Source organism: Rhamphochromis sp. 'chilingali' (assembly GCF_963969265.1).
Source record: "Rhamphochromis sp. 'chilingali' genome assembly, chromosome: 22".
NCBI classification, from domain to species: domain Eukaryota; kingdom Metazoa; phylum Chordata; class Actinopteri; order Cichliformes; family Cichlidae; genus Rhamphochromis; species Rhamphochromis sp. 'chilingali'.
This window is the reverse complement of record NC_137950.1, coordinates 2,955,776-2,972,352: the sequence shown is the minus strand read 5'-3', so window position 1 is coordinate 2,972,352 and position 16,577 is coordinate 2,955,776. Positions and strand designations below refer to the sequence as shown.

General features: G+C 42.4%; 1 protein-coding gene across 1 annotated transcript in view; it reads right to left on the bottom strand.

Annotated features, from left to right (window-relative positions):
- Positions 1 to 9,058: 9,058 nt before the first annotated feature.
- Positions 9,059 to 16,577, bottom strand: part of LOC308390386 (zinc finger protein 518A) — a 28,163-nt gene continuing 20,644 nt past the window's right edge. Inside the window, exon 3 of the mRNA XM_080872332.1 lies at positions 9,059 to 13,823. Within this exon, the coding sequence (XP_080728458.1) occupies positions 9,760 to 13,803 (4,044 nt within the window). The 5' untranslated portion in view covers positions 13,804 to 13,823 and the 3' untranslated portion in view covers positions 9,059 to 9,759. The remainder of the gene's footprint in view (positions 13,824 to 16,577) is intronic.

Below are 16,577 nucleotides of genomic sequence, written 5' to 3'. Positions count from 1 at the left end.
GCTGCACTGGGCCCCGGTCTGGATGGGCCTGGGCCCCCTTTCCCTGGCGGGTCGCGGAGTATGGGGGTGCCTACTGGGGTCAGCGGGGGAGCTGGCCCCAGGGAAGGGTCACTTGCCCCTCCCTTCCTTCCCTCCCTATCTCCAGCTGCCTCCCTCTTCCCGCTCCACCACAACCACCCACACATGCAGGGCCTTGGAGTAGGGGTGTGTCACCAGGGTGCAGAGGAGGCTACCCCCCCTCTGTCCCCTTCTGGCTGCCCCTGCCTCAATTTTATCCCACAACTTAGACATTCACATTACTCACACTCTCATTACACATACATATAGGATCTTGGGGGTGGGCACGATGCACGGAGTCCAAAGTACCATCAGGGTGTACACGTCACCCCTGGCGTCGTTGCCCACCTCTCAATTTTAAATACATGTAGACATTGAGGGCTAGCAGGAGGGACCATGCGCTTACCTGCTGCTCTCTGGCAGGTAGCTCCATGCCCTCCTGGGTTTAAATGCACCTTAGAACACACATGCATCAACACTACATATGAGCGGGTGGAGGGAGGTTTGGAGTCTTCTCTCACCCCCGTTCTCTGCAGCCTGTTGGAGTGGGGGTGCTAGGAGGAGGAGTTGGCTGTCAGATTGGGGTCTGGAGTGTGGGGCCTCCCTGCTGCTGCGGAGTCGGGGCGGTCTGCCTCCCCCCACCGCAGGGAAAAGGGTAACACCACCTGGGTCTGGGTGCAGTTCCCCCCTCCAGGGGCAAGGGTACCTAGACCCGGTTCGTAGAGTACGCTTGGGGAGTGTGATCGTGTGTACAGCGTCTCTTCATGTCTGTCTCCACGTTGGTTGAGTGTGGAGTAAGTGCATATGAGAGCATGAGGGTGGGAATGGATGTTTGTGTCTGTGTGTGCCTGTATGTCTGTGTCTATATGTCAAGTTGGGTATCAGACGCCACCTCTCTGGGGACATCTCAGGCCCTCCAAGGTTTGGAGGCCTATCTCCCACCACCACCACTCCCCCTGCCAGTGGCGGACTCCCTCAGACATCGGTGCGTTGGTGGTTCTTTGTGTCCGGGGATGGGCGTCCAGGTACACACCGGCTCACTCCTTGGTGGCTGCTTGTTGGGGCCTGGAGCCTGGGGCTCGCTCGGGCCACTTCGGAGGTGGGGTGACCCCGGCCTCTCGGCCTGGGGCTCGGTCACTCAGGCACAGCTGGCTGCCGGCGGAGCTCACGGGCGCGTCACTGCAACTCCCCCTGGCTTCTGCTCCGCGGCTGCTGAGTGAGCCCTCATCTGGGACTCTCCTCAGCTCTTTCTGGGACAGTGGCGCGGCTGCCCCTCTGTTGGTCTTCCTTGGTCTCTTGTGTTCTGGGGGCCTCTGGATGTCTGGAGTTTTGATCTCCTCCATACCTGCTTCATGCCCTGGAGGACGGGGCTGTGGCCCCCCCACACCCTCTATCAGATCATTACATGAAGGAACCTTTTATTTATTTATTTATTTATTTATTTTACCTTTTAAAAACAAGCGCGTCCATGCTCACAGGTGTACACACGGGTGATGACACCCACAAACTACACCCTTTTTGGCTCCTACCTCAAAGCACACTGTGTTCTGTTGATCTTATGTGCTGCAACAGTGATCACAAAACGGTGTATAACTGAACACAATAGTGCAATTTTTAACCAGGTCTTCCCATTAACACCTGACCTGCCCAGAGGGTCAGTCAATGAGCTCGTCAATAGCTTCAATGCTAACATGTTAAATGTAATGGACACTATTGCTCCCATTAAGGTGAAGGTTATCTCTGGAAGGAAAAAGTCTCCATGGAGAAACTCCACACTGGTGAAAAATGAAAAAAGAGAGTGTAGGAAAGCTGAGCGCAGATGGAGAAAAACAAACCTCCAGGTTCATTATGACATTTATAAAGAGAAACTTCACAATTATAATTTACAACTGAGGAATGCAAGGAGGTCCTACTTCTCTGACATCATCACTAAAAACAGCCATAATGCTCGGGTCTTATTTTCTACAGTTGACAGGCTAACAAACCCTCCTGTGTCAGTGGCAGCTGAACTTCATTCGACCATGGCCTGCAATGACTTTGCCAAATTCTTCACTGAAAAAATCCAAAAAATTAGACAAGCAATTGGTACATCAACAGCAGATCCAGGATATGTACTGTGTCCACCAAAAAACTGTTTAAACACCATGAAACAGTTTCAACCTATTAACAGCAAAGACCTGGAGGACATCTTAGGTCAACTGAACTCCTCCTCCTGCTGTTTAGATGTCCTGCCAACAAGTTTTTTCAAAAAGGTCTCAAAGACTTTAGAGTCAGACCTGTTACAGATCGTCAACTTTTCTTTATTATCAGGTGTGTTTCCAGAATCACTAAAAACTGCTGTAATCAAACCTATACTGAAAAAGGACAATCTTGACAAGACACAAATGAACAACTACAGGCCGATCTCAAATCTCCCATTTTTAAGTAAGATCATTGAAAAAGCAGTTTCCCAACAGCTCAGTTACTTCTTAAAACAGAATAATTGCTACGATGCCTTCCAGTCAGGTTTTAGACAGAACCACAGCACTGAAACCGCTCTGACCAAAGTGTTTAATGACATATGTCTGAATACAGACAGTGGAAAAATGTCAGTCCTAGTTTTACTGGATCTCAGTGCAGCATTTGATACAGTTGACCACAACATATTACTCAAACGACTGGAGAACTGGACAGGTCTTTCAGGAACTGTACTAAACTGGTTCAAAACATACGTAGAAAACAGGAAATACTTTGTATCAATAGGTAACTTCACATCTGAGCAGACAAGTATCACATGTGGAGTTCCCCAAGGTTCCATCTTGGGACCCCTTCTGTTTAACATCTACATGCTCCCACTGGCACAGATTATAAACAACAACAAAATAAACTATCACAGCTATGCAGATGACACACAAATATATATCACAATGTCACCAGGAGACCGAGGCCCTGTACAGGCTCTTGGTAAATGCATTGAGGAAATCAATGACTGGTTGTGCCACAATTTTCTCCAGCTAAACAAAAACAAAACTGAGGTAATAGTCTTTGGCGCCAAAGAAAAACGATTACAGGTCACCAGAGAACTTCAATCTATACATCTAAAAACCACAAACCAGGCGAGAAATTTGGGTGTAGTGATGGATGCAGACCTAAACTTAGAAAAACACATTAAGACAATAACAAAGTCAGCTTACTATCACCTCAAGAATATATCAAGGATAAAAGATCTGATGTCTCAACAGGACCTGGAAAAACTAGTCCATGCATTCATCTTTAGTAGGCTTGATTACTGTAACAGCATCTTTACAGGTCTACCTAAAAAATCAGTCAGACAACTACAGCTCATTCAGAACTCTGCTGCTCGAGTCCTCACTAAGACCAAAAAAGTGGACCACATCAGTCCAGCTCTGAGGTCCTTACACTGGCTGCCTGTCCGTCAGAGGATAGACTTTAAAGTTCTGATGCTGGCCTATAAAGCTCTGAATGGTTTAGGACCAAAATACATCAATGACCTCCTGACCCAGTATGAACCATCCAGATCCCTCAGGTCATCTGGATCCGGTCTTTTATCAGTTCCCAGAGTCAGAACCAGACACGGAGAAGCTGCATTCAGCTTTTATGCTCCTTATATCTGGAACAAACTCCCAGAAAACCTCAGATCAGCTGAAACACTCAGTTTATTTAAATCCAGGTTGAAGACTCACCTGTTCTCAGCTGCATTTGAATAAAGCACCAAATCCACACTTTAAGCTTAAATTTCAAAACTTACATTTAACTACTGATTTTATCTACTGCTCTGATTTTATCTGTTTTGATTTTATATACTGTTGTTTGTTTGTTTGTTAATTAGTTAGTTAGTTTATTTGCTTGTTTTATTCAATTTTAAATCATGCTTTTTATTTGTTCTTGTTTCTAATGTCTCTGTAAAGCACTTTGAATCACCTTGTTGTTGAATTGTGCTATACAAATAAACTTGCCTTGCCTTGCCTTGCACAATAATGTTTAATATTTAGTATTTACTGTCATATTCCCATATATCATTGTGATGTTTATTCTATTACTCTTGTTCTCTTCTGCTTGTTCTCTTTTTTCTTTCTCAACAGGTGATCGATATATGCATTTTTTTTCTCTGCTTATTCTGTTGGTTTATGTTTTTTGCCCTTCTCCCCCGTCCCTCTTCTCAGCTGTTTCTCTTTCCCTCTTTCTTTCTCCCCTTCTTTCCCCCAGTCAAGTCTGTCCCGTATTCAGCAAGTGAAAATAAAATAAACAATAAAAGGTGAATCAAATGGACCATTACGGCAAGGCTGGGATGGTCAATTTGGTAAAGTAAATCCGTTGGGCATCTTTCTTTGCCTTTAGACAACAATTCTGATGGCAAAAGAGCCAAACGGGACAGGTGCAAGAAAAAAAAAAAAGGGCTGTGAGGTCAGTTTCTTGATCAACAACCACTGATTAAAGACCACCTTTACAACCAATTGTCTGTATGATCAACTCAGTCACCTATAACATCTCAAAATGTCGGGCTTCGATCCTCAGTCTGTTAGTAGGCAGGTCTAAACACCACATCCAGAACACCTTGGATTTTGTTGAGAAGGTGAGAAATGTTATTATGGAGACAGATGAAACAATGGTCTTGTATGAGATTACATCTCTCTTCACTTGTGTTCCAGTCACTGAAGTAGTGGAGGAAGTTCGTAAGGGTCTTGAGTCATGCTCAATCATCCAGTAACTAAATTCCAAAACGTTGATTCTGTTCATCTGGATGTAGTGTTTTCAGTGGGAGAAACGTTTTGTCCAGATGAACAGAACCAACTTTTTGGGATAGTTTGTAAGAGATTACAGAATTACCCAGACCTCAGCAACAGGACCACTCTCAGTACTGACCAAGTGTTTTTTCTCTTGTGAACTGTTGTCAGAACTGTTCCCATACAAGGGTCAGTACTACAGGCAGAAATATGGGTGTACAATAGTTTCCCCAGTTTCACCCATTGTGGCCAACTTGTACATGGAAGAAGTGGAAATGTTTGTTCTGTTATCCTGAAACACCACCAAGTCATTATTTCAGGTCTGTGGATGACATACCTGGATGGAAATCAAATCTCAGGACGTACCATAATTCAATAATCACAATAACGCGGCAGACCAATACATCAACTTCACCAAGGAGGATATGTAAAATGACAGGTTAGTCTGCGACTGTCAGATCTCCATCAGTAATGTGAGACATTTAAAAATGATGTGTACTGTAAACTAACACATACGGAGGAGTATTTAAGGTTTGACTGTCATCACAAACTGGGTGTCATCAGGACACTACAACACAGAGCAAACACCATCCCCACAGACACTGTGGCCAGGGAAGCAGAATAAGATCATATCAAAAAGACCCAGAGTAAATGTGGTTATCCAAGCTGGATATTTGTCAAAGCTGGGAAGGCACCAAAAGAATGCTCTTGGCGATCCAGGAAAGAAGGAAAACTTCTGTACAGCCTTTAGTGATCCCTTATGTGTCAGGAGTATTGGAACAACTGAGACACATTTTCTCTCAACGCCACATCTCTGTGGTTTTCAAACCCCAAAACAGGCTGCACCAAAAATGAGTCCCAAGGATCAGGTGGGGCACCCTGTGGCTCCTTGTCAAAAACGGCAAAAATATTCTCTGCTCAGGGAATTGAAGGGGAATGATAAAACAGGAAATGCTAACACTGTGGTACACTCAAACCCAGGCCTGGTCACCTGTTTGCCTGTCGGTGACCTAAAGTAACATAGTCAATTCTGATAGTTGAGAAGGAGACTGACCATCACTCAGCTCGCTGCAAAACATTCCCATCAGTAGCCAGCAAGCTGCAATATATGGATATCAAGAAATGTTGAAATTAAATGGTCCAGAAATGAGCCACCCCACATCCTAGATGCTATCTAGAATGCGGATACGCCCCTCCTCCTTTCTTCACTTCCCCTTAGTGCTGCCCAATTCTTGGCCTCTAGTCTCCTTTTTCATGGAGGGTACTGCTCCTTGTGGCTGCTCATCTTGTAGCCAAGCATCTCAGGGATCACTGCTGCCATGGTGTAAATCAGCTCCGGGGTTTTGGTGACGATCGCAGCAGTATCAACTCAATTTATTTTGAGTTGTTGCCCATCTTAAGGGCGATCATACCAAAGCCAGTTACTGCGGTCACAAACATGACCTTTGTTCAAAATCTCGTCAGAACAGTGCATGAGACCAGGGGATTTGCTAGGAAGCCCTGAAAACCCTTATAGATAGACAAACAAAATGCATGGTATTTGATAGGTGCGGGCAGTATGACAGATGTTCTGATAGTTAAACATAATTCACATGCTAGAGAGAGTTCATTAAAAGTGAAGCATAATACTGAGTTCTGGTTATACCTTGGGGGTATTAATTTAGAGTCATTTAGATTAATGTAGTTAATCCACCACAGGTAGCATAAATAGAGCTAATTAGCCTGGAGGTTGTTATCATGTAATCTTTATTTTGTACTTATTTGATATTAATTCAAGGTATCTGTGTACTTTTGCATGGGCATATTTTAGGTCATCGCATATGTAGTTGAGGAATTTAGGATTAATAGTTGCAGAGTAAGGTGAAAGGACTAAGACAAAATAGTGAAAAACACAAACAAGGGGGAACTGTTGGGGTTATTGTTCTTTACCTTTTATTCTAGATAAACAAACACACACATACACACCTAAACACAAATATAACCTCATATAGGCACGAGCACACAGACAGAGATATGCACCCCCACCTATACACACTGCCACACATCACCTCATATCAGCATAGAACACACAGGATTGACACAGGCGTCAACATACTGTTAGACATATAAAGAACTTTCATCTTTGGGCATGTTTGAGGTTCAATGTAGAGTTCTGGTTTCTGTAATCATAAAGTTGTTATAAGAGGTGAGCATACATCATATTACATGTGGACTTGCAATGTCTCTGTAATGGCACCAGCAGGTCAGGTCAGGAAGCACCCACCAAAGAGTAGTGATGCCCTATCTTAGAGATAACTTTATGTGTTATCAGATGTATGGAGGTATAAATGTGCAGAGGCTTTTTTAATTAATAAATAAATTTTTTAATCAGTGGTGCCATAAGGGTTAGGATGCGTGTTTTAGGGTTAGCACCTTGTATCTTTTTTTATGTACCATGTGGACACTCCAGAATGTTATATTCAGATTGGACAATCTGCAAAGTGCCTGAAAATAGGTGGATGGATCTTTGTTGGGAAAAAAAAAATCAAAGTATTTGATATATGAAGCTAAAATTCCAAAGCAATCATGCATGTTCAAGAATCAAGCTAGTTTAGAAAACATTCTAAAAACATGATGATTGGAAATGGTGATCCAGATGTTGAAAATGAAAAATATGCATTTTTTTACAAAAAAAAATTTCTGAGTTATCAGTACTATCTCGAATCCTCTGATATTTGTTCCATTTGCCAAAAAAAATTTAAGTGGGTTGAAAATCATTTCTTGAAAAGTTGATATTTGAAGCTTTAGAAAACTTTTTTTTTTGCAAATCTGAGACCGTCAAACAGAAGGCCCATGCTGATTTGATATTGACCCTGCTGTCATTTTCTATTTTTATCTATTTTAGTCTGATGTTACTTACAGTAAAAGTAGGTTTTAGGCATACATTTGTACAACCTTTTCTTTCACGAAATGCTTTTCATGTGATATCAGCCCAGGGTGTTAACTTAAAGAAGCTTATCATGAATGAGGAAAAACCCCCAAATAAAATAAGGATAAGTAAGAAGGATCAGAGCTTTATTCCATTACTATTTGAAGCTTATTTTATTCCAATTTGCCACTTTAAAGTAATACGTAAACCATCCATATAAAACACTATTTTTAAATTCCTTGAAATTTTATGTGGAAAGATTACTGAACTAGATCTAAAACAACCGGGGGTATAATTGATAAAATGTTTTAAAAAAAAAACCCTCCTGAAAAAACACAAACAGGGCGAACAACAACATGAATAAAACAGGTTTTGGTCTGCATCTTGGACCCATTACCTCCATCACTAATGAACTAACAGACTATATTAAAGAGGCCAGTCATTTTGGAATTTTTGGAAGTGAATGTCAAACTTGACTGTCAAACCACGCAACACTTGACTGACATTTTTAGCTTTTTTGGTAGCAACATAGTGCACCAAAAGCTTCATTGGCTACGTTCACACTGCAGGTCTTAATGCTCAATTCCGATTTTTTGATCAAATCCGATTTTGTTGTCTGCTTGTTCACACTACAAATAAAATGTGACAGCAAACGCGCTCTAGTGTGAACCCTCAAAGCGGCCACATGCGCAAAAGAAGACGTCACACACAATGCGCTCTGTTTAGACCCAGACCAATAAGTATTATTTGACTGATGGACCTTAATATAAAGACTTGTTTCGGACTTTACGTTTCCCAATTTTGCTTTACGTTATAAAGTTATTTTGTTATTTACATATGGCCTAATAATTACACTTATTGCTGTTTTAGAGAGGAGCGGTGGTTCTAGCTGCAGATTTCTGTCAGAATCTGCAGATTATACAGTACAAATAAAATGTTCACATTTCTCCAACGTTGTCTTCCCAACAATTTCACTAACATCTACACAGGATGGCCAGGAAGCGTTCACAATGTCTTCTCGGGTGCTTCTCCAGCGCTGATAATTGGCGTCTTGTCTTGTGTCAGTGACGTAAAAGACGGATTTAATGCGACGTGACCATCAAACAGCAGTCGCTTTCTAAAACATCAGATATGTATCGGATTCAGTACCATATACGAAAGTGACCCAGGTTGGATTTGAAAATATCGGATTTGCACTGTTCACACTGTCATACCATGATCGGATATGGGTCGCATAGGCTCAAAAAAGTCAGATTTGATGCGCTTTCGCCCGCAGTGTGAACGTAGCCTTTGAAAGACCGAAGAAATAAATGCATAGGCTGAAAGAAAAATCATCCTAATGATTTGTCATTAAATTTAGACTCAAACAATGACTCACAACAATTTATTCTCTTGGGTGTTTTAGACAGGTAACTATGAAAAGGTGCAGCTCATGTTATGGTACAGGGAAATCCTGATAAAACTGTAAACATTATAGTATAGAATGATACACTTTTCAATTATAACTATATTTTTTGGGCGGGGGGGGGAATCATTCAGACCAAGATCTTTTCCCCCTTCCTTCACAAACATAAAATAATGTAGGTCGTTTATAAGGTTTATTGTTAACTATACAAATAACAGCTTCATGTCCTTGAGTACAGAATAATAAAAAATACAAAAGTCCCTTAAACTAGAACTATGATTTACAAAAATGACACATGACAAGCCAAATGAATTCTAAAATTACCTGAGGAATTCAATCCAACTCGACATACAACCTTTGCTTATGTTTTTTTTGTTCAGCCAGTGCTCTTAACACAACCCTAATTACAGTGTACCATTTTCACAGTTCAATTAGACATCTGCATGTATGACAAATCATGCATGCAGTGCATCATTTACCAGAATATGCACCTATTAAAAGAAACTATGACTCAAGAATATATATTTAAATTTACAGAGAACATACAGAGAACAAACTAATAGTGGAAGGCTGTTAATGCACAAATATACAATATACAACCAGCAGCAGAACAACAGTTCCACTCAGGAGAACATGTCCACCCATCTTAATGTGGTAGAAAAATTTCAGAATAGTTTATTCCAGTCTCTAGTTGCCTCCATGAGATGCCTCTGACCGTGGCCAATCCAATCCTCTTGACTGCTGAAGAGCCGACCACAAAACCAGCAGTCAAACATTACTTGCTCTTCTCTACAACCTGATAACGTTTTTACAACCTCATACTTCTTTTTGCTTTTTTTTTTGAGTTTCAATTTAAGGAGGAATCGCTCCCGGACAGAACTTTGAACCGGTCGAGATTTTGGATTGTCGAAATGAGATGCGTCTTTGGTTGAGGAATTCTTCCCTTGGGTGCCAAGCTCTAAGAGTGCTTGGACTGTTTTTTGAGACAGAGAGACCTTCGTGACAGCACCTTTGTACCTATTTACTACCTTCATGATGTTGGCCACTTCAGGAATGTCAGCATCTGGATGATTGAGCACCACTACAGGCTGGTTTCTACTAGGGCATTTGATCTGCTGTAGAGAATTCAATGGGGCAAGTCTAAGTGTCCGTTCTACCTCTTTGGCTACAGGTTTCCATAACAGAGTCTCTTTCTCAGTTGGTGGTTTACTCAGGAATCTTCTTGCCTTGTGCACTGCTCCTGGAAGTTCGTCAAATAATGCTTTCCTGCGCCTTTTCCTTTGGCTTGGAGGCCGAATTGGCCTTGGGGCGAGGACAGGTTTCTCTGAGTCACACAGTTGTTGTGCCTTTATAGTTGTCTGAGAAGGTGCACTGCAGGAATCAATGACATCTTTTTGTTTGGTATTGTGAATGGTGATCAACTTTTTTATTCCAGTGGAAGCAGCTGCATTAGTTTTGTTTGTCGACACCAGGAAACACTGAGTCTGGGGTCTGGTGGCCAAAAACAAAGGTTGATTATTTGAGGTGGGAGTGCCATTTGTAAGAAGGCTACTAGTGGGTGTGACAATTTTAAATATAACTTTGTTTCCAGAGCCCTCATTCGTCTGGCTGCAATGAGTTCCATTGTTTGGCTCTTGGTTGTTCAAAAGTAGGCTTGATTTGGGTTGAGAAATGTACCGCAGCAAGAAGGCTTGCCGACCAGTCTGCAGTGCGCTGGGTTTGTCTGCACTACTCACTGGCATCGCTAGCACTGGCCGTGAGTTAAGTGGGAGCTGGGCACTTGCCAGTCTGAGGGCAGGAGTATTAGCGGCCTGGACAAAAGGAACAGACCTTTGTACTAAGTAGCACGTTGACTGAGACTTTGCAGTTTTGTCTGAAGTTGTATTTTGTGATGTGCTTGAAAAGAGTACAGGGCATTTTAAACCTGCACTGTTAATAAGGTAGTGATTTAAACCAGTACCAAAACCTGGTTGAACACCAGAAAGAAGAGCGGTCCCTTTTTCAGCAGTTCCAGGTTTTATTGCTTGTACACCTATCCTTTTGCTGTCTGGATTTAGACCTGTGGTTTTACTTGAACTTTCAACGTAAGACACATTGATTTGAGGCTTTGCAGAATTTGCTATGAGTTTAAAGCCTGGGGTAGCCTTGACCTGCACTGGCATTGCAAATTGGTTCTCACTAGCCTTAGTCAGGAGTACTGGCTGATTAGCCTCTGGTAGCTGAAGAATTCGCACAGTTCTTTTTGTTGGTTTTAAAGAATCATTGTTTGCACTTGAAGAACCCGTTCTTTCCTTGTTAAGCTGTTGAGTAATGATTGCATCAGAATGTTCTTCCACAAAATTGCCAAGGGATGTTAAACTACTCGTAGGCTGTCTTTTAGATATCGGAATGGTCTCTTCCTCAATTTTGACAATATTGAAGTCTTGGAGCACTACATCGGGATTTTCTTCTGTCAGAGGACCATCAACATTAGATATACACTCATCAACTTCAGTGTCACTATTTGCACTTTCTGTGCATTGTTCTGGTAATCCTGCTGATGTCAAGTTGAAGTGTGATGATTTAGAGGTATGTCTTTTATTTGCAGAGTTATCATCCGAATTATTCTCCAAGTTTGGGGTGATGTTTGATGAAATGTTGAAAGCATCCTTCGAATAATTGTGAAAAGTAAATACTTCTTGGTTTGGTGAGTCCTGAATACATTTCTCCGAGCCAATGGCATTTTCTCTGCAGCTAACTGAATTTGGTGGAGACAGCTGTGATGGGCAACACGATGTATGTTTTGCATTTTCCTGTCTGTTTTTATGTACAATCTCAGTTCTAAACCTATCATTTTTATCTGATGAAATGTGGAATGACTGATGTCCATTTTCCATAGTGTTAAAAGCAGAATTCCCTTTGTGCTCATCAGTTAGGCTGCAAATGCTGTCAGGTGTGGATAGCTCATTTACTGCTTTAGGCTCCTCGTCGATTTTTCTAAAGATGGGTTTGGGAAGCAGTGTATCTTGAGCAAACTTTGAAGGTGAAGATAAACCACTGACCTTAACAGAACACACTGTTGCAGGGTGGCTGGAAACACCATGGCAGTTACAAGGACTGGGAGTTTGGGTAACTGACTTACTTTTCAAGTTCATTTCTTCCATAGAGCTTGTTTCATTTGGATGATGTGCCTGATCCAACTCATTTCTTGTGGGACATGAGACATCTGCACAATTTAATGATGTATCTAATATAGCATTTGTTTGTTCTCCAACACTTTCAATATGTGGAGTTGAACTTAGGGCCCCAACTGATGTTTCCTCCTCCTCAATTTTTACTTTAACTGCCAAAATATCCTCTTGATCTATCTGTATGCAAGATCCACTTCTTGGTGAAACAGCTAAGCACTGTGATGTTAAGCTCCTGCTATCAGAGCAAAGCTCATTCTCAGAGTTTTTACTTTTATCAAACACAGAATTTAGTGTGGAGAACCCCCCTTCAGCAACGGAATGATTCTGATCTTGCTTTGTTGTTGGGATTACTTTGAGAACTAAATGTTTTTTTCCATCGACCATCTTGAATCCCATAACTTTAGTTGTACAGTTAGGGGGGAGGGAGATTTTGTTCTTAACCATTAGAACAGTCAGTCCGTTAGCATTGTTGTGACTTCCACTATCAGAGGCTGGACAATTGTCACATTCCTCCAACGTGATTGGTGTTGACTGTTCTGTATTATGGGAAACTTTGCTCAAAGTTTTGTCCTTTTTTGCTACAGTCCCATCAACAAAGTGCTGGGTGTCCTCTAAGGATTTGTCTGGCTTAATTGCTTTGCCACTTTGATATTGTTTCGATATCCTTTGAGTCTCCTGTGACTCACTATTCTTTTTAAGCATCAATTTCAAGTTCACAGATGAATTTGCTGGTGAGCCATTGTCTTCTATCGCCTTCCATGCATTTTTTCTTTCTGTCACCTCTTTGTGAACAGCTGCCATGTGTTTTTTAAGGTACTCACTTCTTGCTGCACCATATCCACAGACTTGACATGTGAAAGGAAATGTACCTGTGTGAGCTTTCATGTGCTTCTGGTGATCCTCTTCATTCAAGCTAATATGTTTGCATTTCAAACACTTCCAATGACTTTCATTATGATGATGGATATGCTGGACAAATGTCCCTGCATCCACAGTTGTAAACTCACACCAGTCACAGCTGAACTGTCCATTTACACTGTGGCACATGATGTAGTGTCTAGTAAGCAAAAGAAGAGAGTACTGCACATCATCATTACAAAGTTCACATGTAACCAAAGTATTTCTGTGCTCAATCCGATGGCGCTGAAGAGCAGGAAACTCATTTGTGACAAAATCACATAAATCACAAGGGTATGTAGGAAGGGTTCCTCTGTGAACTGCTCTAAAATGTTTGAGAAGGTCATTGGGGCTAAAAGTACAGTTATCTTTACAAACTGAGCATCCAAAACTCAAAATTTTGCCAGAGAATACAGCCCCTTGTTGAATTTTACAATGGGCTTTGTTAAGAGGGTTTTTATCTTTCCTAGTGGAAGTCCCATTATCCTTAATGGCAGATTCTTCTGAATTGCTGAAGAGCGACCCATCTGTTACATCTCTGAAATGTTTATACAGAAAGTCTTTTACTTTTTCCTTTTCATCCTCTATTACAGATCTGTTGCAGTTTTTTGGAGAGTCATATGGTAATCCATCTTCTTCCATTGTTGCAAGTATGAAGGTTTCTGTAAGACATCAAATATATTCTTGATTAATACAAGTGGAGAGATGCACCAACACACACACATACACACACGCTAATCTGGGACTGGGTAATGGCAGCTTTGCTAACTGCTGCAACCACATTTAAAAGAAACTTTGAACTTTATATTTATACCTGCTGTTATGGCAGAGGAAGCCAGAAGTCGTCAAAAACCATAAGCCAAGACTTGATTTTTTCCACAAACAGTTTTCAAAGTGTTCCAAAGTCTCCCCCTGTATATCTGTATGTCTTTGAGGTCCTGAGGTGGAATATCATTTAAATCCCAGTATGAAATCAACATCATCATACACATGTCTTCAATCCACATGCAGTAGATCTGGTGTGACATGCCAAGTTACAAAAATTGAGAGGTGCACGACTGGCTGACACACCACAAAGTGTTGTGTGTTCTATGCCCGCTGAGATATATGTAATCTCTCCACTGTGTCCTAGGCCAACCCCAGGGCCTCTAGAACACCTCACCCAGAGGAGTACCGGTTCTACTCTGAGGTCCTCACCCTTTCTCTAAGAGCGCGAGGAGCTCAGCCAACCGAAAGAGCCCAGCGAACCTTCAGAGAAAGCCAATTTCTGCTGCTTGTAACCAGTAAATTCACAGCTTCACTTTCACACTAAGCTCTCTTTTCACCACGACAGACTGGTGCCATGACCACATCACTGCAGCTGCAGCCCCAATTCGTAATCTCCTGTTACCCTCTTCCCTCACTTGTGAACAAGATCCCAAGATACTTCTCCTCCACTTGGGGGCAGGAACTTGTCCCTGACCAGGAGTGGGCACTCCACCCTAATCCAGCTGAGGACCATGGCCTCAGACTTGGAGGTCTTTCACATTTACCTGTAAACCACTCTAGTGTGATCTGGAGGCCAGTACCAAACTATATCATCCACAAAAAGTAAAGATGAGGTTCGGAGGTTACCAAGGCGGAAGCCTGCCACCACTTGGCTATGCTTAGATATTCTATCCAAACAATTTATAAACAAACTAATGACAAAGGGCAGCCCTGGAGGAGTTCAGCACCCACTGGAAATGAGTCAGACTTTTTGCAGTCAATGTGGACCGAGCTCTAGCTGTGGTTGTACAGAGATTGAATGGCTTGTAACAATCAGCCAGACACCTCATACTCCCATAAAACTCCCCACAGGATACCCTGAGGGATGCAGTTGAATCCAAATCTAAAAAACAAAACAAAAAAAAACAAACACATGTAGACTGGCTGGACAGACTCCCAAGAAAAGCCCAGCCACTCGCCTAAATGACTAGACCAGTTGCACTCACTCCAATCATTACAAAGTGCTTCGAGAGAGTGGTGCTGGCCTACATCCAGAGCAACATCCCAGACACTCTCCCCTGCAGTATGCCCACTGGCCCAATAGGTCCACGTCAGACACCATTGCTGCTGCCCTTCACTATTCCCTCACCCACCTGGAAAACAAAGGCTCATACCATCAAGGTACTTTCTGTTGATTACAGATCTGCCTTCAATACTGTCATTCCACACAAACTCACTCACAATCTGGCAACACTCGGCCTACACCCCACCCCTATGTGACTGGCTACAGGACTTTTTGACTGGCAGGCCCCAGTCCATCAGGATTGGCAACAGGACTTCAGCCAGCATTATTACTAACACTGGAGTTCCACAGGGTTGCGTCCTCAGTCCCATCCTCTACACCCTGTACACCCACGACTGTGTCGCCTCCAATAGGGATAACACCATACTGAAGTTGGCGGATGACACTGCAGTGATTGGTCGCATCACTGGAGGAGACGAAGTGCCTTATAGGAGAAAGGTGGCCGATATGGTGTCATGGTGTGAGGACAACAACCTCACCCTCAAAACTGATAAGAGTGAAGTGGAGAGGGTGAGCAGCTTTAGATACCTAGGCATCTACATCACTGAGGACCTCACCTGGACACTGAACACCACACAGCTGGTCAAGAAGGCTCAGCAGTGGCTGTATTTCCTGAGGAGGGTGAGGAAATTTGGTATGTCAGCCAAGATCCTCAGCAGGTTCTAAGGCTGCACTGTGGAGAGCACACTGACCAGCTGCATCACTGCATGGTACAGCAGCACTGCTGCCATGGACTGCAAATGCCTGCAGAGAGTGATATCAACTGCGGGGAGAAGATCATCAGGACCCCGCTGCCGTCTCTGCAGAGCATCTACCATCGCAGAGTCCAGAGGAGACCTACCTCCATCCTCAAAGACCCCACACACCCTCAGCACGGACTGTTCACACTTCTGCCCTCGGGACGAAGGTTTAGAAGTGTGAAATCTACAACATCCCGACTCAACAACTCCTTCTTCCCCACTGCTATCAGAGTCTTGAACAGCTGACCTATTTTAACAGTAATAATTATTTTTGCACATCAGGTCATCTCACATAACCAGCATATTAAGCTCTTTTGCACATAAATCTATTTGACACTTATTTTTTGTCTCCACTTATTTATTCCTGGTATTTGTATTTAATCTATGTGTACATATTAACCGGCATCTGCATATGGACAGCAGAGAAAGAATTTCACTGTACAGAGAAATGCTTTTTCTTTGCACACATGACAATAAACCCTTTCAATCTTGATCACTCGAATATCCTCAAGAGGATAAAGAGTGTTGTCATTAGTGTTGGGCAATATGAGGAAAATCCAATATTGCAATATTTTGGGATATATCGCGATACACAATTAATATTGTGATGTGTCTTGAGCCCCAGC